This window comes from Rhinoderma darwinii, chromosome 3 (assembly GCF_050947455.1).
Source record: "Rhinoderma darwinii isolate aRhiDar2 chromosome 3, aRhiDar2.hap1, whole genome shotgun sequence".
Taxonomy (NCBI): Eukaryota; Metazoa; Chordata; class Amphibia; order Anura; family Rhinodermatidae; genus Rhinoderma; species Rhinoderma darwinii.
This window is the reverse complement of record NC_134689.1, coordinates 384,819,469-384,846,367: the sequence shown is the minus strand read 5'-3', so window position 1 is coordinate 384,846,367 and position 26,899 is coordinate 384,819,469. Positions and strand designations below refer to the sequence as shown.

General features: G+C 47.1%; 1 protein-coding gene across 4 annotated transcripts in view; it reads left to right on the top strand.

Annotated features, from left to right (window-relative positions):
• Positions 1 to 5,652, top strand: part of LOC142750098 (tumor necrosis factor receptor superfamily member 10B-like) — a 28,437-nt gene extending 22,785 nt beyond the window's left edge. The window contains exons 4-9 of one of the 4 annotated variants that reach the window (XM_075858886.1): positions 32 to 146; positions 1,000 to 1,088; positions 1,916 to 1,996; positions 2,227 to 2,246; positions 3,902 to 4,025; positions 4,487 to 5,652. In XM_075858886.1, coding sequence (XP_075715001.1) covers positions 32 to 146; positions 1,000 to 1,088; positions 1,916 to 1,996; positions 2,227 to 2,246; positions 3,902 to 4,025; positions 4,487 to 4,764 — 707 coding nt within the window. In that variant the 3' untranslated portion in view covers positions 4,765 to 5,652. The remainder of the gene's footprint in view (positions 1 to 31; positions 147 to 999; positions 1,089 to 1,915; positions 1,997 to 2,226; positions 2,247 to 3,901; positions 4,026 to 4,486) is intronic. The other 3 variants (XM_075858887.1, XM_075858888.1, XM_075858889.1) reach the window with 3 other exon arrangements.
• The last annotated feature ends 21,247 nt before the right edge of the window (positions 5,653 to 26,899 follow it).

Below are 26,899 nucleotides of genomic sequence, written 5' to 3'. Positions count from 1 at the left end.
TGTACATAAAGTTGTCATTTGTCATTCACAGATGAGGAAGAGTTGTCTGCATGCTCGATCACTAAGAACACCAAATGCCAATGCAAGAAGGGAACTTTCTGTCCTCCTGGTAATTCTTGTGAAATCTGCCAGAAATGTACAGCAAGGTGAGGGCTCGGCATGGCAGGCAATTACTTTGGTCAACATAATTCACCTCACCCCGTAATATTTATGGGCATTTATATCACAGGAACCTTTTATGGTATAATGTGCCAGTTGTTGGTCATTCGATCACAAAGAGAAGACTAGTGGATTGTGGGATGTATTTAGTTTTATAAAATAAATCTGTCGGGGCAAAATCTGACATGATGACCCTTCTCTTTTAGGTATTACTTGTCCATCTAGAGATAAGGAGATCCAGTGTTCTCCAAGCATCAAAACTATATTGTTATGATGAAGCTACTACCATGCTTCCTATGCTAGTTCTCAGTGTGCCAATATGCATTGGAAGGAATGAAAGACCCTCCAGATCTCATACCTGTTACACTCCCGGTAAATTTCAGGATGGGGTGGTTAACAGAGGTCTTCTCCTGGCATAAGATACTATAATATTCTGAGTAGGGGCATTCACTACTTAGCCAGACATAGACAATTGTTCGGCTGATAGTTATTTCTCCTAGCCTCACCATACACATGCGCGCTTGGCTAGTTTGAGCTTGCTTGTTTATAGGAAGAGGGGGCTAAACCCTGCTAGTCACTTCTGGCAACGGCTTATCGCCGCGGGAAGAAAGAATCAGACATGTTGAAATCCAACATACCCGAGCATTCTTTCACCCAACTTCAGATGATGTGGGTGAGACGGAAACCCTCCATACACATAAAAGCGTTGGCTGATCCAATGAAAATCGTCAGATTTCGGTCGACTTTTATCGATTGTTAATGGACATCATTAGGAAATTGTTTTAAAAAAGAACTGTGAACATATGCTCATCATAATCAACACTTTTCTTTGTCCATCAGTTGTCCCCCAAATGAAGTTATACAGACACCTTGCAATTCAACATCTGATGTACAATGTGCATCTCCGGAGACTGCCAGCTATGCACTAGGTAAGCTACTCTTTTATTGGTGTTTTGTATTAGTCTTTCTCTTCCTGAACTTGATTAAAAATGTCTGTTGCTCCAGCTAAGGGAGCTGTAAACACAAAAACAATTTCCACAACAAAAGTGAAGAAAAAATACCAAGATATCTGATGTAGTTGGGATCTACTGTGTCCAGACAATAAATAAGGCAGCTCTTTCTCTCCCTTTCCTGTCACACAATCTCAAGCCGCAATCTGCAGCGGAATTACTTCAAATCAGCTGCATGTTGCCAAACCCTTGTATCCTTGTCTCCTTTAGTGCTAATCAATTTGAATAGCTCTGTGTCCAGACTATAAATGGGGCAGCTCCCTCTCCTCCTCTCCTAGCAGGAAGTCACGCAGGATCTGAAGCACCAATCAGCAGCTGAATTACACCCAACACATAAGCTAGATGTAGGTGAAAACGACCCTCCAGTCCAAATTAAAAAATGGACTATACATTACAAATGACAACATACCTACTGCCCTTCATTTCTATGTTCCGGTCCCGCGTTTTCCACTCTTCAAAATGAGGGTAGCAGGTAGGTTGACTATACATTTCCAACGTATAGTCAAATTATTATTTTTTATTTGGACTGAAGGGTCACTTGAGCTCCAAATGAACTTATCAAGCTTTGGCTATTTGTGATGAGACTGGGTGTTGTGGTTCTGATTGACAGGAGGGCTTTACTTTCAATCATATATCAAAAAAGATGGATGGAGTCCTTCTGTTATTCTTGTATGGTGCTCCATGTATTTTTATTAGTTTAAAACCCTCCTGACAACTTGATCTCTAATTGCGCCATTCTTTTTCAGTTGCTATCCTAGTACCTGTTATCATTTTGGCTGTGGTCTGTTTTTTGTACTTCTACTGCAAGAAGAAATGCGGTGGTAATGGTAAGTATCTAATGGAACCTCAGCATCAGAATATATCTTAGACCAGTGGTCTTGAACTTGTAGCTTTCCAGCTGTTATGAGCTACAACTCTCAGTATTTGCTAACAGTAAGTTGTAAGAGCCACAGTCTACAGAAGCGTACTGGGCTGAATAACGCTGTAATGGCATTTTTTACACCATTGTAGATAAATTGCAACAGATTCAGCTTTTTTTTTTGTTTGTTTTTTTCAGGCTCAAGATGGTTACCAAAAGTAAGTGCAAAAGACCTGCCATTGTTCTTCTTAAGAACTGATGTGATATCTCAATTTTCTTTATTTTTCACATCATATGATTATTTTTATATTTATTCCAGCCATACATTTATATGTGAGGTTCTATAAATAGTGAACAGTAAGTGACAGTTTTATTAACACAAATTGTTCACACTGCATTTAGGCTTCGTTCACATCTGCATCAGGGCTCCGTTCATGGGTTCCGTCTGAGCTTTCCGTCAGGGGAACCCATGAACAGAATCCAAACTGAAAACAAACGGAAACCATAGGCTTCCATTTGCATCACCATTGATTTCAATGGTGACGGATCCGGTACAAATGGTTTCCATTTGTCACTGTTGTGCAAGGGTTGCGTCGTTTTGATGGAATCAATACCAAAGTCGACCGCTGCTTATTCCGTCAAAACAACGGAACTCTTAAAACAATGGGGACAAACGGAAACCATTTGCACCGGATCCGTCACCATTGAAATCAATGGTGATGCAAACGGAAACCTGTGGTTTCTGTTTGTTTCAGTTTGTATAGGTCTCACACGGGCTTGGCCACTCAATGCACGTGTTCCTTACTGTTTATCCTGTCTTTTAAGGTGCATGTGAATTCTGTCATTGATGAGCAGTCATTCATTGGAACCTGGAACACCTCCGATTAGGTAGCTCCTACCTAATCGGAGATCCTCTTCCCTTGGTCTGACCGGGTGCCTCTTCTCAGGGGGTGCACCAGGGCGCTTCTCGCGCAGCAATCTCCTCACACTATTATGAGTAATAGCAAAAGTGGGCAAACTCCACCTTCCCAAACAAAATTTTTGCCTAGAGTATGCCTCTAAGGTAGCCATAGACACAAAGGATGTCAGCAAGTTCATCTCTAAACCACATCATTTTAAATATTTTACTATGATCTTAACTGTTTCCTCGAGGAGAAAATATTTGACATATGCATTTGCCTACAAAGGAAATTCTTAACCAAATGTTATTTGACGCCTAGCAACTGGAATAGATTTCTGTCTGTCAGAACCAATTGTTTTGTCACAACATACACGAAATTGTCTCATGTCCACCTCCTCATTGCCCATCAAATTGCCAGAATCTTCACTGCGTTTGTGGCCATGTTTCTCATACCAGCATGGTGAAACATTGGGGGAAATTTAACACCAGTGTCGTATGATGCATGAATTTATGTATGTGCAAAAAGTGTTGAAATTGTTCCAAATTTTTCAAAATGGCACACATGCCATAATGTATTTGTAAAAATGTACTAGTCATGTTAGACTCACTTCCCTTTTCCCTTCTTTATGCCACTTCATGACTGGCATACGTGTTTACCAATATTTTGTGTTAAAAAAAGAAAAAACACAGATTCCTTTTGCGTTTTTTTCGGAAAGTTTTCCAAAACTCGAGGTAGACGTATAAGTGCTGGAAAACACATAATAAATGTTGGATCCCACCATGCACTCCAGATTTTTGGCACTTTTTGCAACTTTGCTCCATAAATCTCCCCCAATGTATAGCTCACCCTGACTCTTTTTTTATTTGGCTTTTTTTTATTTTACTATATTAAATTTTTATATCATGTACATAAATTTGAGATTCTATATGTTTGTATGCACGGACTGAAAGATATAAACTGTATTTTACTAGCAGATATTAACTGTGTCGTTAAAATGTGATGAGTCTCCAGCAGAAGACCCAGAGGCACCTTTTCTACCACAAGGAACCAATCTTCGCTTTAAGGATAACATCCCAGAAAATGAAAGGAATGAAAGTAAGTAGACAATTGGAATTTCGCATTCTCAACTCTTTTCTGTAATTTTAGTTGAACCCCTTCCTTTAATGTGACATACTATTATGTGTGGGCACAGACGCTGTGCCTATGTGATCACCGCGGAAGCTCGGGTGTGATTCACAGCCTGGCACCTGCTGTAACAGCCTGGATCAGAGAAACCACCGATCTCAGACTTTTAACCCTATACATGTCAGTCACTCCATGTGGGGCCCACAGTGATCCACTGTAATCTCTGGGGAACCTAGCAGTATGTTTTCAATTTCCTCGCAGCTCCCCCACAGGAGAAGTTAAGCATTACACAGTTATCATTGAACGCAATGGGCTGCCACACAAAGTAGTGTACTGATGATATCATTCTGTCCATCTCCTGCCATTGGAGTGATACTGGAACCTCAGATTACAGTCATTATCTTATAACATGTTTGTTTTTATCTTTACAGTTGCGAATAAGACTTTCAATATCTTTGTGGATCTGATCCCAGCAAAAGGATTTGAGAGATTTATGCGAGAGCTTGGACTTACTGACAATGAGATTGACTGGGCGAAAGAGGACAACACGGGCCTGTACAGCAAGCATTATGCCATGTTGTCAAAACTGCACCAGAATGGAAATTTTGATGTGAACATCTGGTTGAACAAACTGCATTCTATTAAAATGCGAAAAGTGGCGCAAGACATAGCTGCGAAGTTGATTAGGGATGGACTGTTTGAAAGTTAAATTTCGAGATGACTTTTATTTATTTATGTACATATTTTTTTAATAAAAAAAAAAAAAAGTAATACAAAAAATAAAAAAAGATATAAAAGGGGTTGTCAAGGCATTTTATATTGATGGCCTATCCCTAGGATAGGTTATCAATATCAAATCTTTGGGGGTCAGACTCCCAGCACCCCCACCCCCACCTATCAGCTGACTTAAGGGGCGGTCGTCGCCACGGCCTCTTCAGAGTTTTACTAGGCATAGCGCCGTACACAACCGTAGAGGCTGTGCCTGGGAGAGGAGCTCAGTCTCATCCGCGTGAATGGAACCGAATTTGCGATCCAAAGCACAGCCGCCATGGAAGAGTATTGCACTGTTCCTGCATACTGGGAAAAGGCTGCGGCGCAGCCCTATTAATCAGCTGATTGGTGGGGGTTTGGACCCCCACCGATCGGATATTGAGGGCCTATGCTAAGGATAGACCATCAATATAAAATGCCCAAACAACCCTTTTTGACCTAAAAAAAAAAAAAATTCAATAAAACCCAACTACCCAAATCCTGCGGTATATCTTAGTGTCATCTATCTGTGTGAATGTGTTTCTGCAAATAAAACAGACCATACACAGTACAACTGTTCCCATCACCCAGTAGCAAGAGGGATGGGACCAACCAGAGGTGGGCTTTCCCCCTCCAGCAGCCGCATGGTCTGCTCTTTATGGTATGTACACCCATGCAATGTGCATGAGGCCTTATTGTGATTACAATCCTTTCCTTAAAGGAAAGTAAAGGATGCGATTCATTGGTTCATGATAAAGATCTATGAGATCTTCCTAGCCCCACATAAGAGGTCCAAGAACAGATGTTTCTTTGAAGGGGGCTTCCACATTTTTATAAGTAATAAAGTATACAGCCCCATGAAGTGTCAGTCAAAGCCAAGCACAGATGTGGCGGCTAATGGTCACACTATTTTGCCGGTAATACCCTACAAAATTGCGTGCACATTGGCCAGTGCAAGTGCGCCAGGTTTCGGCTGCATGCAGACGCCGCTATGTGGGGCCTACCATAAAGCGTATTCATTCTTGTTTACATTCAAAGACTGAAAATGTCTAATCATGTCCAAATGACACTGGTGCACCGAGAGAATTGGTACAATTTACGAGCCATTCACCCATGTTAGCAGCATATTATCAGCCTTTGAATGTAAATAAGGATGTTTTCATTTACTGACCGCAAGCCAAGTTGATGAAAAAGGTGAGTAGGTGAAACACAATGAGGGCAGATATATTATTGTCTTTGCGCCTTGGTTCTGACTTTTTGTGCAATTATTTTCTTGGCGCATAAATTGTTGCCCACATTTATTTATTTAGTGATTTTTTTTCTTAAATACATGCTTAGAATTTGATAGAAAATCAGATACAGAATAAATATCTTATCCACAAATCTGTACATTTCCATCTGAAGAAAAATACTCTCTTTGTTTATTCTCCCTCCTATCCCCCTCCACCTTTCTACCTCCCAAAAACATGAGCACTGAGCGTTCCCGCTCAAATAACCAGTGAATTGATTTAATCACCAAATGTAAATGGCGTCATTACATTTTCTTGCTCTTCTTTTGTAAATCGGGTAACGTCAGATACCTCTTATTCATTTTGACTGTGTTTCTCAGATCTTCCCCGGCACCTCTTATCGAGGGAGGCTGTTCAGATAGCCAGTGCTTCAAAATGTTCATCTTTGCAACCATGAACACCATATTGTCATAAGTTGTTATATTACTATTCCCTGTCTCTTAAAAATGAAACATACAGAGATTTAGGTCAATATTCCGACCAAAATGACGCTCGCTTAGGACAAGACCAAAAGCAGTGCATGAAGTATCCTTCGGGCAGCTTACGTTTTGGGCATTCTTGTCTATACTTTTCAATGTACTTTTTAAGAGGAATGTTAAAGTGACCCTCCGGCCTCAGGACAAAATTATAAATATGATGGGATATATAAAGTAATATCACCTGGTGCCCTCCAGTTGCCCCCCTCTGCCGTGGATCCGCCATTTTTGGGTCCTCTCAAATTGGCCACAGCACTTCTTAGACTGAGTCTATGACATTCCCTCTGTTCACGGATTGGACAGAACTGCTCACGTGAGCAGCTCTGGCCAATCCGAGAACAGTGGGAGTGTGTCAGACTCGTAGTTTAATAAGCGATGCAGCCATTTTGGGACCGCACAAAGGGGACCCTAAAATAGCGGATCCACAGCAGAGAAGCACAACTGGAGGGCACCAGGTGATATTACTCCATATATCCCATCACATTTCAAATGTTGTCCCGGGATTGGAGGGTCGATTTAAATGCATAATAGGCTTGGATCTGTCAGATTCCAGATATTTTTTCCCATTTATCTATATGCCCATTCAAATTTATATTTTCTTCTATTAGCCTTAGAATTTTTTATCTCTGTGTTATTGAGATTTTGTCTCTTCCAAAAAAGGCTGTCAAATCCACCACCAGTAGAGGTTTTAGGCCGTTCTGTAGATAAATAAAATCAAACTTACGTTTATCTGTTTACCCGCTTCCTTGAAACCCAACATCAATCTATCATGCCCCTTAAAAGCTAAGTATATCTTTGTAAGCAAATTTTTTTTTATTAAATCAATGTCTTTTCATTTAGTAAGTAATGTTTGAATAAACTTTTATTTATTTATTTTTTACTTTTTACGATACAGCTTCTATGTATCCTGTATACATACATGTGATCGATATTAGTCGGATCCTGTGTGTCAGAGCATTGCAGTAACCGCTCTTAGCCAAGCTGTCAGTCCAGCTGAACTGACTGAATTATCTGAGACAGAACGATACAGATTCTATATATACAGGATACATTGTAGAAGTTGTATTGTAAAAAGTAAAAAAACATTTTTTATCAAATTTTATTTTAAAGTTGCTTTAAAAACACATAAGACATTGATTTAATAAAAAAATAATAAATGATTGCTTACAAAGGTGTACATAGCCTATAAATAACTGTTTGACTTTGGTTAGAGTATTGCCTTTCCAGGCTTTAATAACGCGTCGATCTATGATAGATTTCATGCTAGGATGTCAAATTTATCAATACGTGCTCCAGAAAGAACTTTGATTTGCGACATGCTTTCCACGTCGGGTCGCATATTTAGAATATGGTCATGGATTTATCAAGTTGTGAAATGCGCCAGATTTATCATGTGTGTGCGCCAGATTTATCATGTGTGTGCGCCGGTTTTGTGGTACAAAATACAGTATATCACCCAATAGGTGGTGTAAAGAAGGTAAATTAGTCTAGCATGCACCAATATGTACCAAATCTATCAAACAGCATTGAAAATTTTTACCTAAAACCTATTCATAAATCTGCCCCAAAAGGCTAACATTTCCTGTTTTCTGCAGCTTAGCTGTGTAGACTGGGACAGTAAGCAGAGTCAAACACGAGGATTGTACTAAGACAATCCAAAGGATCTACTCCCACTAACTGTGCAATTATTCCTATATTTAACAGGAGAATATCAATATCAATCTTTATTCATATACATTAAAATAATTATAATTAAACACTATCAAGGACATACAAAAGTCTGTTAAAAATTAATCCATGGACTCCCTTATTTTTGAAAATATGAATATTATATTTTGAATCTGCTAATCAGTAGATATAGCTTATAGAGGAGAGAGGAAAACAGCCATTCTCCCCTAATGAACCCACTACATGTGGTGAAACATGTAGGGAGGCTGATTTAGGGACTTTTTTGTTATTTTAATATAAAATCCTTTTCAGGGCTATCCCTTATAATAGCAATACAATACCAATACCATGGTTTAGTGACAATAGAGGGAGAGTCTGAATGTGCAGCTCTTTGGGAGTAATGCCTTCATGTGTTTGCTGATTCTGTGAGGAATATCTCTAACACTGAGGCCTGATTTACACGAGCGTGTGCGTTTTGCGCGCGCAAAAAACGCTGCGTTTTGCGCGCGCAAAAGGCACTTGGCAGCTCCGTGTGTCATCCGTGTATGATGCGCGGCTGCGTGATTTTCGCGCAGCCGCCATCATAGAGATGAGGCTAGTCGACGCCCGTCACTGTCCAAGGTGCTGAAAGAGCTAACTGATCGGCAGTAACTCTTTCAGCACCCTCGACAGTGAATGCCGAACACAATATACACCAACCTGTGAATAAAAAAAGACTTTCATACTTACCAAGAACTTCCTGCTTCCCCCAGTCCGGGCTCCCGGCCGTTGCCTTGGTGACGCGTCCCTCTCTTGTCATCCGGCCCCACCTCCCAGGATGACGCCGCAGTCCATGAGACCGCTGCAGCCTGTGATTGGCTGCAGCCTGTGCTTGGCCTGTGATTGGCTGCAGCTGTCACTTTGACTGAACTGTCATCCCGGGAGGTCGGACCGGAGTTATCGGTAAGTCAGAACGTCTTTTTTTTTTTACAGGTTCATGGATTTTCGGAGCGGAAGTCACTGTCCATGGTGCTGAACCAGTTTAACGCTTTCAGCACCGTGGACAGTGACTGTCTCCTGACGTCGCGTACCCGAACATTTTTTACCGGTTTCGGTCAAAACGAGTTTGGCCGAACCCGGTGAAGTTCGGTGCGCTCATCTCGAATTTGACACTCCGTTTTGATGTTTGTAAACAGAAAAGCACGTGGTGCTTTTCTGTTTACATTCAGGAGTTTGACAGCTCTTGCGCGAATCACGCAGTTCGCACGGAAGTGCTTCCGTGCGGCATGCGTGGTTTTCACGCACCCATTGACTTCAATGGGTGCGTGAGTGCGCGAAAAACGCACGATTATAGAACATGTCGTGAGTTTTTTTCTGCGCACACGCGCTGAGCGCAATTCACGCATCGTCTAAACTGCCCCATTGACTAATATAGGTGCGTACGACATGCGTGCAAAGCACGCGCGTCGCACGCGCGTATATTACGTTCGTGTAAATGAGGCCTGAGTGTGTAACATACCATAGCAGATGTCTCCAATGTTCATAAATTCAAGAGGAATGCCTCTAGAACTTTAGACACTCTAGATCAGGGGTCTCAATCTCGGCCGGGTAAGTGGGCCACATATAGAAAAAATGTGAAGTTGACGGGGCGCATTACTTTAAAATTTGATACATTACAAAATTATTGTTAATTAGTCATTTGAACTACTATAACACTATGTTACTATAATACTAAATTACTATAACAATACTACGTTACTATAAGGGTATGTTCACACGAGGGCGTCCGTAACGGCTGAAATTACGGGGATGTTTCAGCCTGAAAACATCCCCGTAATTTCAGCCGTAACGGCATGTGCAGGCGCTTGAACGCCGCGTCCATTACGGACGTAATTGGCGCTGCTATTCATTGGAGTCAATGAGTAACGGCTCCAATTACGCCAAAGAAGTGACAGGTCACTTCTTTGACGCGGGCGTCTATTTACGTGCCGTCATTTGACAGCGGCGCGTAAATATACGCCTCGTGTGAACAGACAAACGTCTGCCCATTGCTTTCAATGGGCAGATGTTTGTCAGCGCTATTGAGGCGCTATTTTCGGACGTAATTTGGGGCAAAAACGCCCGAATTACGTCCGTAAATAGGCTGTGTGAACATACCCTAATACTACATTACTATAATAATAGCGCTAGGTTTAAACTTACCGGAAATTTGCGAGATTTCTCCACGTGCTTATTTCAACAATCAGCTTTTACCGTTTAAGTGTCGCTAAATGCAGTCCGGCAGCTCAGTTGGCAGCATTTGGCAGACACACAAATGTCAAAATTAGGCAGCCCCTTTTTAGATCGTGCCACAGAGCCCTCTATAGATACTGCCACAGTGCCCTCTCTGTAGATACTGCCACAATGCCCTCTGTAGATGCTGCCACAGTGCCCTCTGTAGATGCTGCCACAGTGCCCTCTGTAGATGCTGCCACAGTGCCCTCTGTAGATGCTGCCACAGTGCCCTCTGTAGATGCTGCCACAGTGCCCTCTGTAGATGCTGCCACATTGCCCTCTGTAGATAATGCCACACACACCCCTTGTATATAGTGCCACAGACACCCCAGATAGCTCCATTGGGGCTCCCTCTAGGAGTGGAATCCCCAGCCAGAGCATTGCCGCAGCTTTGGCCAGGGATTCCTCTGCTGGAAGAGACCCTGATGTCACTGTTCATACACAGTGTCATCATGGGATCCTCCTGGACCGGAATGTGATGTCAGAGCCGGTGTCCCAGAGCGGAGCACTAGTATAGGCTCTGCTCCGGAACTCTGGGGAAGCAACTGACATCAGTGTCCATATATGGACAGTGATGTCAGGGGCTTGCCCAGAGCTGGAGTCCCGGAGCAGAGCCGTTTCTAGCACCCTGCCTGGGGTTCCAGCTCTGCTCTTGACATTACTGTTCATATATGGACAGATATGTCAGGGGCAACCCCAGAGCTGGAATCCCGGGCAGAGCGCTACTAGCGCTCCTACTGGGACTCCAGCTGTGCTCCTGACATCACTGTCCTGTTCTGGGGAAGCCCTTGACATCGCTGTCCATATGTGGACAGCGATGTCAGGGGATTCCAGAGTCCCGTAGCAGAACCTATACTAGCGCTCTGCCTGGGACTCTGGGGATGTAAAGTATCTGCCAGGCACAGCTTCGGGGTTAACGCCCATAGATAATCAGTCTGCACCTGCTTCTATGTCTGTGACTCCATCTTCCACCACTCAGGGTGGCAGGCTTAGGAGTGGGAGAACCTATCACAGCTTGGCCAGACGGAGCTTAATCACAAGCCCATACCTAGTCTACCCTGGTCCCTGACACTATTATGGACCCCCTTGAGACCCTGGCTCAGCAAATGCAGGGTCTCTCCCTACAGGTCCAGGCCCTGGCTCAGAGGGTCAACCAGCCTGATGCTACCTTGGTAGTCCCCCTCACCTCACCTCTTGAACCCCACCTCAAGTTGCCCGACCGGTTCTCAGGGGACCGGAAGACTTTTCTCTCTTTTCGGAGGGTTGTAGGCTCTATTTTCGCTTAAAGCCCCACTCCTCAGGTTCTGAGTGCCAGCGGGTGGGTATAATTATGTCCCGGCTCCAGGAAGGGCCCCAAGAATGGGCCTTCTCCTTGGCTCCTGACGCCCCTGAACTTTCCTCCGTTGATCTTTTCTTTTCTGCTCTCGGACTCATCTATGACGAGACTGACAAGATTGCTTTTGCCGAGAGTCAGCTGGTGACCTTACGTCAGGGTAAGAGACCTGTTGAGGAGTATTGCTCTGACATTAGGAAGTGGTGCGTAGCTTCTCGGTGGAATGACCCTGCCTTAAGGTGCCAGTTTAGGTTGGGTCTGTCGAACGCCCTGAAAGACCTGCTAGTTAGCTATCCCTCTTCTGACTCCCTAGACCAGGTTATGGCTTTAGCGGTACGACTTGACCGACGTCTCAGGGAACGACAACGTGAACGTTTATGTGTTTTCTGCTCTGACTCCCCCATGATGCCTCCCGAGGTTCCGTTGCTTCGTTCCTCCCCGGAAGACTCGGAGGTACCTATGCAACTCGGGGCCTCCGTGTTCCCCCAACAACGTAGAGATTTCTGCAGGAAGAATGGTCTCTGCTTCTATTGTGGGGATGACAAGCATCAAGTGAGTAACTGTCCTAAGCGTAAGAATGCAGCCGGAGAACTTCCTCGCCTAAGTGATCATCGGGGAGGTCACTTGGGCGCACAGGTATTTCCCGTAAATATGAAACGTAATAAAATCTTGCTTCCCTTTCAGGTCTCTTTTGGTGGTAGGTCTGCTGCCGGCAGTGCCTTTGTGGATTCAGGGTCTTCTGCTAATATTATGTCTGTGGAATTTGCTATGTCTCAAGCTATGCCATTGATTGATTTGCCTAAACCTGTCCCGGTAGTGGGTATCGACTCCACTCCTCTTGCTAATGGTTATTTTACACAGCATACCCCTGTTTTTGAACTCCTTGTTGGCTCCATGCATTTAGAGCAGTGCTCTGTACTGGTGAGGCAGGGATTATCATCCGATTTGGTTTTAGGCCTTCCCTGGTTGCAGTTGCATAATCCCACGTTTAACTGGAATACTGGGGATCTTACCAAATGGGGTAATGAATGCATGACGTCATGTTTTTCTGTTAATTCTATTTCTCCCCCTGAGGAGGTGAACACTCTACCTGAGTTTATTCAGGACTTCGCTGATGTTTTCCTCCGAAGTGTTACCTCCTCATAGAGAATACGATTGCGCAATTGATTTGGTACCAGGAGCTAAGCTCCCTAAGGGTAGGGCTGGGTCTAAAAATATTAAGGCTGATACACTGTCGCGTAGCTTCATGGCCAGCCCTCCTTTGGAGGAATATCCTGCTTGTGTTTTGCCTCCAGGTATAATCATTTCCTCTATTGATTCTGATTTAGTCTCTGAAATTGCGGCTGATCAAGGTTCAGCTCCCGGGAGCCTTCCTGAGAACAAGCTGTTTGTTCCCCTGCAATTCCGGCTAAGGGTACTCAGGGAAAATCATGACTCTGCACTATCTGGCCATCCAGGCATCCTGGATACCAAGCACCTCATTGCCCGAAATTATTGGTGGCCTGGGTTGCCCAAAGAAGTTAAGGCCTACGTCGCCGCTTGTGAAGTTTGTGCTAGGTCCAAGACTCCCAGGTCCCGACCAGCGGGCTTACTATGTTCTTTGCCCATTCCCCAGAGACCTTGGACCCATATCTCCATGGATTTTATCACCGATTTGCCTCCATCTCAAGGCAAGTCGGTAGTGTGGGTTGTAGTAGACCGCTTCAGTAAGATGTGCCACTTTGTGCCCCTCAAGAAACTACCCAATGCTAAGACGTTAGCTACCTTGTTTGTCAAACACATCCTGCGTCTCCATGGGGTCCCTGTCAATATTATTTCTGATAGAGGGGTACAATTTGTTTCATTGTTTTGGAGAGCCTTCTGTAAAAAGTTGGAGATTGATCTGTCATTCTCCTCTGCCTTCCATCCTGAAACTAATGGCCAAACGGAGAGGACTAATCAGTCTCTAGAACAATATTTAAGGTGTTTTATCTCTGACTGTCAATATGATTGGGTCTCATTCATTCCCCTCGCCGAATTTTCGCTTAATAACCGGGTCAGTAACTCGTCAGGGGTCTCCCCCTTTTTCTGTAATTTTGGGTTTAATCCACGGTTCTCTTCCATTTCACCTGGTAGTTCCAACAATCCCGAGGTAGAGGTCGTTCATCGAGAACTGTGCACAGTCTGGGCTCAGGTTCAGAAGAACCTAGAGGCGTCCCAGAGCATACAAAAAACTCAGGCAGATAGAAAACGTTCTGCTAACCCCTTGTTTATGCTCGGAGATCTGGTGTGGCTATCGTCTAAAAATTTGCGCCTTAAGGTCCCGTCCAAGAAGTTTGCTCCCCGGTTTATAGGGCCGTACAAGGTCATTGAAGTCCTCAATCCTGTCTCCTTCCAACTGGAGTTGTCCCCATCTTTTCGAGTACACGACGTGTTCCATGCCTCCCTCCTTAAATGCTGCTCCCCGTCCTTGGCTCCCTCGAGGAAACCTCCGGTCCCTGTTTTCACCCCTGAGGGGGCAGAATTCGAGGTGGCCAAGATTGTAGACAGCAGGATGGTCCAAGGCTCCCTCCAGTACCTGGTCCATTGGAGAGGATACGGGCCTGAGGAGAGGACTTGGGTACCCGCTCGGGATGTTCACGCTGGGATATTGGTAAGGAGGTTTCACCTTCGTTTCCCCAGTAAACCAGGTCCACTTAGAAAGGGTCCGGTGGCCCCTCATAAAAGGGGGGGGTACTGTAAAGGATCTGCCAGGCACAGCTTCGGGGTTAACGCCCATAGATAATCAGTCTGCACCTGCTTCTATGTCTGTGAGACTGACTCCATCTTCCACCACTCAGGGTGGCAGGCTTAGGAGTGGGAGAACCTATCACAGCCTGGCCAGACGGAGCTAGCTCCCGCCCTCTGTCTATTTATACCTGCCTTTCCTGTTCCTCCTTTGCTTGTGATTCTTTTTGTTTGGTTTCCTGGCCCTGCTGCAGCGTCTTGTACTATTGTCCTTGCTTCATATTGACCCCGGCTTGCTGACTACTCTCCTGCTCTGCGTTTGGTACCTCGTACACTCCTGGTTTGACTCGGCTTGTTTACTTCTCTTGTTGCTCACGGTGTTGCCGTGGGCAACTGCCCCTTTGTCCCCCTAGCTCTGTGTACCCTTGTCTGTTTGTCTGTCGTGCACTTATTGAGCGTAGGGACTGTCGCCCAGTTGTACTCCGTCGCCTAGGGCGGGTCGTTTCAAGTAGGCAGGGACTGAGTGGCGGGTAGATTAGGGCTCACTTGTCTGTCTCCCCACCCCCCGTCATTACAGGGGAAGCCCCAGACATCGCGTGTCCATTCATGGACAGTGATGTCATGGGATAACACAGAGTCCCGGAGCAGAGCCGATACTAGCGCTCTGCCCGGGACTCCGCTCTGGGAAAGACCCTGACAAAACTGTCCATATATGGACAGCGATGTCGGGGATTTCACAGAGTACCGGAGCAGAGCCGATACTAGCGGCTCTGTGTCCCCCGGGCAGCAGATGACAGCCTCAGGGGCCACATGTGGCCCGCAGGCCGCGTGCTTGAGACCCCTGCTCTAGATGGTCTGCTGAAACACTGGGAGGAATGCCTTTGTCACGATCCGTGGATATGTGGACCCACTAGGCCGCACTGGAGTAGCTAGATGGCCAAACAACAGTCTATACAAAGTCCTAGTACAAGAGTCCAGACAGTAGCAGAGGCTTAGGCACAGATGAAACTTGAAGGTGGATGACGCCACACGTGGCGGATGATATCAGGCATGGCAGATGACACCAGACGTGGTGTAAGACAGCAGGCGTGACAGGTGGCACAACACGACTCCAACACTCTAGGGCTCAGGAACAAACACAGCACGGCATACAGGTAGCAGGGCACGGGAACACTGGGAACAGGATAACACTAAGGGACCATTTTCTAAGACTAACATGGGTATACACAAAAGCGCTCAGGCAAGGAGTGAAAGGGCAGAGCCCTTTTTATAGTCCAGGGTGATTAGGGCTTATTGGTGATATTTTTCATGTGTGCGCGCTGGCCCTTTAAGGCCGGCCACGTGTGTGCGCACCCTAGATGATGCTGCATAGCGGAGCGGAAGTGAGTGCTGGCGTCTCCTAGGAAGGAAGCACTCACAAGTCCATGGCCACGGCTGTTGAAGGGGTAAGTCGGAACAACGGCCGTGGACGTTACAGCCTCCATTTTTTTTTTTTTTTCTTTATCAAAGTTTATTACATTTTCAATACAAACAAATGACAATTTCAATGCATTTGAACGAGTGGCAGTTCAACTGAACCACTGTACATAAGATTTTTGCATACAATGCGAATGTTATACATAAAGAGCATATACATTGTTGGCATCAAGCAGTGTACCTTGCGTAAGAACCATTCAATAAGGCACAAATAAGTACTGAAGAAATAGCACAATATAATCAATCTGATGTATTATATAATATAGTGCAAAAAAAAAAAAAGGAACATATAATAAAAATAAAATTAAGAGACAGGGGGGGAGAAAAGAAAAACAAAGAAAACGGAAGAGGGGAGGACCGCGGGACAGGTAAGATATATAGTGGAGAGGGGGGGCCTCTGATCAAGACGTACGGACGCCAAAGAAGATTTAGGTGTGTTCTTCCAGCCAACGTGGCAGGGCTTCGCTTTCTGCAAACAGAATCCAGCTCCTCCATGTAGCCATGAATCTGTCTCGTTTGCCATTGTCCCCTGCCAGAAGGCCTTCCATTCTCATGATATGAGTTAATTCGGTAACCCATTCACGAAGAGAGGGGCATCTCGTGGATTTCCAGTGTCTAGGAATCACGCACCTAGCTGCAGCGAGAAAGTGCCTGAAAATACCTTTTTTCAAGGCTGTGACGTTGCCTGGCAAAAGGGACAGTAGTCCAATGGCAGGTTCAATAGGAGTCTGGGAATCAAACAGCACATTATATAGTTCGAATATGTTAATCCAAAATGGAGATAATATGGGACATTCCCACCATATGTGCAACATGGTTCCCAAAGCGGAAAGGAAGCCGCAAACATTTGTCAGACACGGAGGGAAAAGCTCTATGTAACAAGACCGGGTATCGATACCAACGGGTGAGAATTTTAAAATTCTTTTCCTGTGCGTAACAGGCTGATGGAAATTTATGAGTAAGCAAAAAAATGTTTTGCCAATCCTCCTCCTGTATGTGAAACCCCAGTTCGCGCTCCCACACCTGTACATATCTAAGTTGAGACAGCTCAGAGCAGTCACGAAGAAAGACGTGCATTGTTGATAACAGTTTGGTCGGCATGGAGGGTATCAGTAGAAAGACTTCCAGTGCTGTTTTGTCTAAGGTGATAGCCTCATTGTCTGGGAAAGAGGAAATGTATGCCCTAAGCTGTAGATACTCCATCCAAGATAGTCTTTTGTGAGGACATGATTCCCTCAAGGACAGTAAAGTGGGGAGCTCATGAGTGTCAGTAAGTGTGGAAGCTAGTCTGACATTGTCCAGAAATAGCTGGACACATCATGCAATGATTGGGGGAGGCAAACATGACCAGGGTTGCAGGGGAGAAGGAATGAGGTGAAAAGTTCAAGGGAAGGAGGGGGAGGAAGGTGGAGGGGAGGGGGCGTGGTGGACAGAGGGAATATAGGAAGGGTGAGAGACAGTTTCGCGCCATTCACGCCCCAGGAAAGCAGTTAGACTTGTACTGACCTTGAGAAAGATGCAGGCCCTGATGGAGCAAGTGCGGCAGGCTGTGGCGGAACGGGGCATGGCCTGGCTTGAGGAGGAGCTCGGGAGGACGGGTCCGGTGGCATCAGGGACGGAGTTGTCGGCAGGGCTGGAGGAGGCAGCGGGTTCGAGTGCGGCCGGGACGCAGGCAGCGCCTGAGGTGATGACATCCCCCCTCCGGCGGTCGCGGCGGGTGCGGCCGCCAGAACGCCTTAGCCCGGACGATTTGCCTAGGGCTCGACACAGGCTTGGGAGCCCCTCGAGGGACGCTCCGGGCCGGGTTTCCGCTTCCACCACTAGGGGGCGGAGGTCCCCTCCGGGAGGAATCCCGGTCGCCGGTCAGGCCCTCCAGAGAGTGGAGGGCGGGGTCCCAGGCCAGTGGGACAGCCTCCCGTCTCCAGGTCAGCACCACGAGGATTTGCGGCGGGCCGTTCTGGCGATGCTCCAGTCGGGCGGCCCGCCTGTCAGCAGGAAGATGTCCCCGGACGGTCACGCAGGCCACAATCGGTGGTGCTGCAGAGACAGAGGGAGGGGGCAGCGGTGGAGAGAGAGCGGAGGCCGTAACGGCTCTTGACGTCTGGCGACACTTATGCGGTTCGGGATGGTGTGCACGGCTGCAGAGCCTGCGGTGCGGCTTCAGGCCCCAGATGTCCGGAGGTGGGCGAAAACGGAGGTGTGCCAATGGAGGATGATCGTCAAGGAGGTCCCGTCGCCCCGGCTGGTGGGAACTCAGCGCCCATGCAGTCTGGTGAGTCGATGCCACTATTACATACATTTCCAGCGTTATTTAGATCCCCAGGGTTTGGGAAGGGTTCCCAAGGGGAGGCAGTTAGGAATGTTGAAAATAGTGGGTTGTTGTCTGTTGGGAGAGGGGGGGGAGATGTGCAGGAATTGCTTGGCTGTGTAAAGGCGTTGCTAGCGCGTTGTGAGGAGGGTAGGTTGCCTGCTGCATCCCCGGTTGAGGCGTGGGTTGCGGGGGGGGGGGGGGTGGTGAATCGGTGCAACCCCCGAGGACGGTATCCGAGGTGGAGGTCGGGGGAGTGACGGTTGCGGTTCAGACTGATAAAGATAAGGATGTGGATAGGGTGAGGTTAGATGATAAAGCTAAAGGCGAGGTGTACGTTTGTTTTGAGGGGTTGTTGGGGTCGCATTTGAAGACTGAAGTGAAAGAAAAAATTTGGAGGGATGAGTACGTAGAAATCTTTTCGCTTCTTCCTCTGGAAAAGTTTAATTTAGACAAGGGTAAAAGGTGGGAAAGTAAAAAAGAGGAGGAAGAGAAGCGTCGATATCGTTTAATCCCGCAGACGTTTGTGAATTGGTTGCAGGCGTTTGCCATACTGGCCAGTGTTATAGGGGAAAAGGCCCCGGAGAATTGCTCCGCCCTTTTCGGGTACATGGATGTGATCGGTGAGGCGCATCGCTCGTATGGGGGTCAGACTTGGCTGCGGTATGACGAACAGTTTAGTCAGAGGAAAGCGGTTCGTCCCAACATTAGATGGGATAATAAAGACATTGGGCTTTGGTTAAAAGTAATGGCCCCGGCTAAGTTCGGGCAGTCCTTTCAAGGGGGGGGGGGCTGGGGTTGCCGGCCCCTCAGGACAATCGGGGCAATCGGGGGGAGGGACAGGAGGAAGGGCGGGCTTGTGCTGGCAGTTTAACGACGGTCAATGCAAGTTTGGGGCGGGTTGTAAGTTTAAGCACTCTTGCTCCTCTTGCGGCGGGACTTCGCACGGGCTGCCAAGTGTTTCAATAAAGGGAAGGGAAAAGGGGGAAGTGGTGGGGGTCATGGGGCTGACGCCGGTGAGGTGGGAAGAGACGGAGCCGTACCTAAATAGGTTCCCGGACAGGGAGAAAGGCGAGTTGTTGTTGCGTGGTTTTCAGTTTGGTTTTGTGATCCCTTCCCTGGTTCATGCGGTCCCCCTTTCCCTACGGAATTTAAAGTCGGCAATGGAGTATCCGAAGGTAGTGTCAGACAAGTTGTGTAAAGAAGTGGGGTTAGCGCGCATGGCGGGGCCGTTCCCGGTGCGGCCCGTTCAGGACATGGTTGTGTCTCCGTTAGGAGTCGTTCCAAAAAAGGAGCCAAATAAATTCCGGCTTATCCATCATTTGTCGCATCCGCGGGGGTTGTCTGTAAATGATGGCATTGCGCCTGAGCTGTGCTCGGTGGTATATACGTCGTTTGACGCGGCAGTTGAGTGGGTGCGGCGGTACGGGGCGGGGGCCCTTATGGCAAAGACCGATGTGGAATCGGCTTTCCGGCTTCTCCCGGTTCATCCGGACAGCCAGCGGCTGTTAGGGTGTTACTGGGAGGGGGCTTATTATATGGATCGGTGTCTCCCGATGGGTTGTTCAGTATCTTGCGCGTACTTCGAGGCGTTTAGTTCGTTCCTAGAGTGAGTAATCCGGGAAGTGGCAGGGTTAGAGTCGGTCATACATTATCTAGATGACTTCCTGTGTGTGGGCCCAGCGGGTTTGGAGGTGTGCGCCAATTTGCTGGGGGCAATACAGTGGGTCGCTCAGCGATTTGGGGTTCCGTTATCTCCAGAGAAGACCGTGGGTCCCAGTACTTGTATAGTTTTTCTTGGCATTGCCCTGGATTCGGTGGCATTGGAGTGTCGACTTCCTAAGGATAAGCTGGAAGCGTTGCAATTGGAAGTGAGCAGGGCGGGTCGGCTTCATAAGATTCAGCTGCGGGAGTTGCAGTCGTTGTTAGGAAAACTTAATTTTGCTTGTCGGATAATGCCCATGGGCAGAGTTTTTTGCAGGAGGTTGGCGTCAGCAACGGCGGGGGTTAGAGCCCCACATCATTTTGTGCGGTTGACGCGGGAGCATCGGGATGACTTGGCAGTATGGAGAGAGTTTTTGAATTTGTATAATGGAAAATCGTTGTTGATCTCGCCGGTGGTGGATAATGTGCAATGGGAATTGTTTACCGATGCTGCAGGTAGTGTGGGTTTCGGTATTTATTGTGGAGGACAGTGGTGCGTGGGTCAGTGGCCGGAGGAATGGGTGTCGTTGGGACTGGTTCGTAATCTTGTACTTCTGGAACTATTCCCAATTGTGGTGGCGGTGGAGATTTGGGGGGAGCGTTTCCGTAATAGCAAGGTGCGGTTCCACTGTGATAATATGGGGGTGGTGTTGGCAATCAATAATGTAACGGCTTCTTCACCCCCGGTGGTGAGGTTGTTACGGCGGCTGGTCTTGCGTTGTTTGGAACTCAATGCGTGGATTGTTGCGGTTCATGTTCCGGGGTACAGAATGACATCGCGGATTCTCTCTCTCGCCTACAGTGGGAGCGGCTTCGTCTGTTGGCACCAGAGGCGGATCTGGAAGGGGTCGCGTTCCCGGGATGGCTTTGGGACGTGGTTTAAGAGCAGCACGAGGTTTGATCAAGTCTTCTCTAGCGCCTGGTACATGGTTGGCGTACGTCGCGGCGTGGAGGGACTGGGTGTCGTGGTTAACAGGTTCGCCCGGAGGCGGGTCGATGGAGGAACAAGTGGTAGCTTTGTTGGGGTTTTTGGGATGGGTCTCAGTGGAAGGCTGGTCGGTGTCTAAAGTGAATCGTTTCGTGTCAGCTTTGGCCTTTGGTTTTAAACTAAGGGGGTTGGGGGACGTGACGAAAGATTTCTTGATTGTCCAGGCGTTTAAGGGGTTTTGGAAAAAGGTGGCGGGGCGGCCGGGCGGCCGTCGCCCGGTTTCATTCGCGCTTTTGGAGCAGTTAGGTGAAGCGTTGGGGAAGGTGTGTTTCTCAGGCTATGAGGTAGCATTGTTTCAGTTGGCTTTTTCATGGGCGTTTTTTGGGGCTTTAAGAGTGGGCGAGTTAATTTCCCCTAGTAAGAAGAGAGCGGGGCGTTTGCAAGCGGAAGATGTAACAGGAGGAAGGGGGAGAGTGGAATTCTGGGTAAGGCGGTCGAAATCGGATCAAAGTGGAAAAGGTAAGCGAGTGGTTCTGGGGGCGGTGACAAGGGCGGGGTTGTGCCCGGTTAAATGCTATGAGCGGTACGTCGCGCTGCGAGGGTGTAGGGGGGGGCCGCTGTTATGTCATACGGATGGGGCTTTCTTGTCAAGGTGCCAGTTTACAGCGTAGATGTTTGCAGGTGTTGGGTTTGGATAAAGGTATTTATTCACCACACTCCTTTCGTATAGGAGCAGCCACGGAGGCTGCGTCATGGGGGTTGGGGCCTGATGTGGTGAAGCGCATAGGTCGTTGGGAGTCGGGGAGGTATAAGTCCTACGTGCGTCTCCACTTTATGTGATTTGTTTTCTCGTATCAACGTGCTGTTTTTGGTTGGTGTTATCGTTGTTATTCTTTTATTTCAGATGGTACACCGGCACTGGTGTGGATTCTTGGGCACTCACATGTGCACTGGGGGGCGTTAAGGGCGGATGTGCGGCCAGGTGGGCGGCAACTGGGGTTCCAAAGGTCGGCGGTGGTGATACGGTGGCTGGGCACGCGCGGTTTGGTGTGGAGTCGAGTTTTGACGGATTTCCATCGGTATGGCAGTTGGATCGGGTTCCTGATTTGTTGGTCCTTCATGTAGGGGGAAACGACATAGGTACTCGCCCGTTTAGAGAATTAATTCGGGATGTGAAGTATGACCTTCTCCGGCTTTGGTCCTGTTTTCCGAAGGTAAAGGTGATTTGGTCGGAAATAGTGCCGCGTAGTGTATGGAGAAATGCGCGTTCGGTAGAGCGTGTGAACAAGGCCCGGGTGAAAGTCAATCGGGCGGTTTCCAGCTTTGTGATAAAAAACGGGGGATTTTTTGTGCGGCACTACGATTTCGAGGATGGCCAAGGGAAGTATTGTCTAGGTGATGGAGTGCATCTCAATGCGGTGGGCATTGACCTATGGGCCTTGCGGATTCAGGAAGGAATCGAGCGGGCGATGATGGATGGTGGGGGCTCGCATACTTAAAGGTGGTCTAAGTATGCTCATGTGGCGGATTGGGGGGTCCTTGGAGTTGGTGGTAATTTGAAGTAGGGGATTCATCAGAGGTATGGTCCCTAACAAATACATAATTGCTCATGGAGATGGGCGTATTTTGGACTCCTGCTGGGTGGTGTCCCGGGGAGTGGTTTTACATACTTGGCAAGCCAACTGCGGAGCAGAAAGGTGCCTCTGAGCCTGTAGGGGATGGCTGGGGGTAAGTAGCTATACAGGGGGCAGTTAGGCGCCAAAGTTTTGGAGCTCCAAGGACTTCCCCTTTCCTAGTAATGTTATTTATAAAGGAATGTTTTATGTTCATGTAAATTTGTTAATAAAATGGCTGCTGTGGCCGAAAATTTCCAACCCACTGTCTCGTGTGTCTCACTGGGGGAGTGAAGAGTGACATGGGAGGAGGGGAAAAAGGCCTGGAAGCAAGAAAGGGGGTGGACAGTATTGATGGTAAGGTTAAGCAATAAGGGTTCGAAATGGGGCGAGCTCTGTAATCCCATGGTCAAGAAATAGCCGGACACATCATGCAATGATTGGGGGAGGCAAACATGACCAGGGTTGCAGGGGAGAAGGAATGAGGTGAAAAGTTCAAGGGAAGGAGGGGGAGGAAGGTGGAGGGGAGGGGGCATGGTGGACAGAGGGAATATAGGAAGGGTGAGAGACAGTTTTGCGCCATTCACGCCCCAGGAAAGCAGTTAGACTTGTCCCGCCCGCCCTCCCTTAAGATAGGGTTATGTTTTGTTTAGCAATGTGGATTCTCTGTTGCTGCTGGTGTTTTTTCTTTTACAGGAGTCGGCTGGTGGTGACTGGTAGGAGCGGAGTCACGGTGGCTTTGTTGGCGGATTGGGGGGTCCTTGGAGTTGGTGGTAATTTGAAGTAGGGGATTCATCAGAGGTATGGTCCCTAACAAATACATAATTGCTCATGGAGATGGGCGTATTTTGGACTCCTGCTGGGTGGTGTCCCGGGGAGTGGTTTTACATACTTGGCAAGCCAACTGCGGAGCAGAAAGGTGCCTCTGAGCCTGTAGGGGACGGCTGGGGGTAAGTAGCTATACAGGGGGCAGTTAGGCGCCAAAGTTTTGGAGCTCCGAGGACTTCCCGTTTCCTAGTAATGTTATTTATAAAGGAATGTTTTATGTTCATGTAAATTTGTTAATAAAATGGCTGCTGTGGCCGAAAATTTCCAACCCACTGTCTCGTGTGTCTCACTGGGGGAGTGGAGAGTGACATGGGTGGAGGGGAAAAAGGCCTGGAAGCAAGAAAGGGGGTGGACAGTATTGATGGTAAGGTTAAGCAATAAGGGTTCGAAATGGGGCAAGCTCTGTAATCCCATGGTCAAGAAATAGCCGGACACATCATGCAATGATTGGGGGAGGCAAACATGACCAGGGTTGCAGGGGAGAAGGAATGAGGTGAAAAGTTCAAGGGAAGGAGGGGGAGGAAGGTGGAGGGGAGGGGGCGTGGTGGACAGAGGGAATATAGGAAGGGTGAGAGACAGCTTTGCGCCATTCACGCCCCAGGAAAGCAGTTAGACTTGTCCCGCCCGCCCTCCCTTAAGATAGGGTTATGTTTTGTTTAGCAATGTGGATTCTTTGTTGCTGCTGGTGTTTTTTCTTTTACAGGAGTCGGCTGGTGGTGACTGGTAGGAGCGGAGTCACGGTGGCTTTGTTGGCGGATTGGGGGGTCCTTGGAGTTGGTGGTAATTTGAAGTAGGGGATTCATCAGAGGTATGGTCCCTAACAAATACATAATTGCTCATGGAGATGGGCGTAATTTTGGACTCCTGCTGGGTGGTGTCCCGGGGAGTGGTTTTACATACTTGGCAAGCCAACTGCGGAGCAGAAAGGTGCCTCTGAGCCTGTAGGGGACGGCTGGGGGTAAGTAGCTATACAGGGGGCAGTTAGGCGCCAAAGTTTTGGAGCTCCAAGGACTTCCCCTTTCCTAGTAATGTTATTTATAAAGGAATGTTTTATGTTCATGTAAATTTGTTAATAAAATGGCTGCTGTGGCCGAAAATTTCCAACCCACTGTCTCGTGTGTCTCACTGGGGGAGTGAAGAGTGACATGGGAGGAGGGGAAAAAGGCCTGGAAGCAAGAAAGGGGGTGGACAGTATTGATGGTAAGGTTAAGCAATAAGGGTTCGAAATGGGGCGAGCTCTGTAATCCCATGGTCATGCTTTTTCCAAGAAAGAAACTCCTCGACTCCCACTGCCGGTGTAAAGTCTGGATTCTCAAATAAAGGAGGGAAAGGACCAGGACAATGGGTTAGATTAAGGGCCGCTGCCTCCCTGTCCCAAGCCACTAAAAAGTTTTGAGTTAACGATGGTAGCATAGAGGTATTTCTGAGCTGTTTGGCCATCCATGGGAGAGATGTTGGTCGTAAAGGGGAAATTTCAAATTCCAAACGAACCCATTGTTTGTGTGTATATGATCTAAACCAGTCAGCGATTCTCATCAGCAATGCTGCAGAGTGATATTTTTTAAAATCTGGTAGCCCCGCCCCTCCCTCCGATTTTGGTTTACAGAGCACTTTCAGGCTTATTCGGGGTTTTTTAGATCCCCAAATAAATTTATTTATGCTTCTATGTAACTGACGGAAATAGGGTTGAGTTGCCAGAATCGGGACCGTCTGAAATAGATATAAAAATCTAGGTAAAATGTCCATTTTTACGGCATTAATTCGGCCAAACCAAGAAAGGCGAGCCGAAGAGTATTGCTCCACGTCTTTCATTGTGCGATGCAATAAAGAGGTGTAATTCAGACAGAACAACTCTGTCAAATCCGTTGGGATATTGATTCCCAGGTACTTTAGAGATTTTTGCTGCCATTTGAATGGGAAGTTTTGTTTTAATTGTTCCACCAACTCACTGCTGAGGAAGACATTTAAAGCTTCAGCTTTAGAGTAGTTGACTTTGAAGTTGCTGAGCTGACTGAAACGTTCGAATTCCTTAAAGATGGATGGCAAAGTCACAATAGGTTCAGTTACATACAAGAGGAGGTCATCTGCCTATAAAGCCAGTTTAGTATGCATTGATCTCACGTTTATTCCTTTTATGGAAGAGTTTTTCCGCAATGCACTAGCCAAATGTTCCATGGTGAGCACGTATAAGATAGGGGATAACGGGCATCCCTGTCTAGTACCATTTGAAATATGCAGTGGATCTGATAATAGCCCATTCACGCGCACCCTGGCTGTAGGTTTTGTGTATAAAGACATTATTTTTCCAAGCATGTTGTCGCCCAAACCAATTTGTGACAATGCCCTCCCAAGGAATTGCCAACTTACCCTATCGAACGCCTTTTCGGCGTCTACTGAGAGCAGGCAGGTAGGGATCCGTTGTCGTTGTGCATAAGACATGAGAAGGATGGTCTTGTTTGTATTGTCTCTAGCCTCTCGTCCCTTGACGAATCCCACCTAATCATCGTGGATGAGAGACGGTAAAATAGGTGACATGCGTGATGCAATGATCTTCGCAAATAATTTGACATCCACGTTGATCAGTGAAATCGGCCGGAAATTAGGGCAAGACGTAGGGTCCTTCCCCGGTTTTGGTAGTAATGTGATGTGTGCCTCAAGCGACTGTTGGGCGAAGCCGCATGTTGGAGTGATGGAGTTGTAGACCCGTGTTAAAAAAGGAATTAGAAACTCCTGGAATGTTTTGTAGAATTTGTTATTGAAACCGTCAGGTCCCGGACTCTTTCCCAATGGAGAGTCCTTAAAAGCTTGCAGCACTTCGTCCTCTGTGAAATCGGACTCCAACATATCAGAGTCTGCATGGGAAAGAGTAGGGACTGGAGTCTCATTCAAATACTCATCTATTTTGGACTGTAATATTTCCACTGGAATGTCATGTAAGCTACCCTTAATATTGTATAGGGAAGAATAGTATTGCTGGAAACCCATGGTGATGTCCTTGGGGTCAGAAACCACCTGCCCTGCTGCTGTATGTAATTTAGGGATATATGCAGCCTGTGATCTGGGATGCAGCGCCCTTGCGAGAGGTCGTCCACACTTGTCAGCGAGTTCATAAAAGTACTTCCGATTCCTGTCTCTATACCTCGTGTATGTTTGGTCGAGCAGCTCCCTAAGTTGGTTCCTAGCAAGGCCGAGTTCTGAGAATGTAGTGAGGAGTTGCGTGCGTTTATGTTGGGTCTCAAGGACATTGATCTTATCTAATAATTTGGTCATTTGGGCTCCTTTCTCCCTCTTCAGGCGTGACCCATGTTGAATGAGAACTCCTCTTAACACACATTTCAACGCCTCCCATTGCAGTGGTAGGGCTGTTGTGTCAGCTGTATGATTAAGAATGAAGTACTGAATAGAGTTCTTCATTGCGGTCATACAGACTGTGTCGTTTAGGAGGTTGTCATTCAGCTTCCAATTCTTAAAATGTTTTGGCTTATCCGGAATGTCTAAAATCAGATACACCG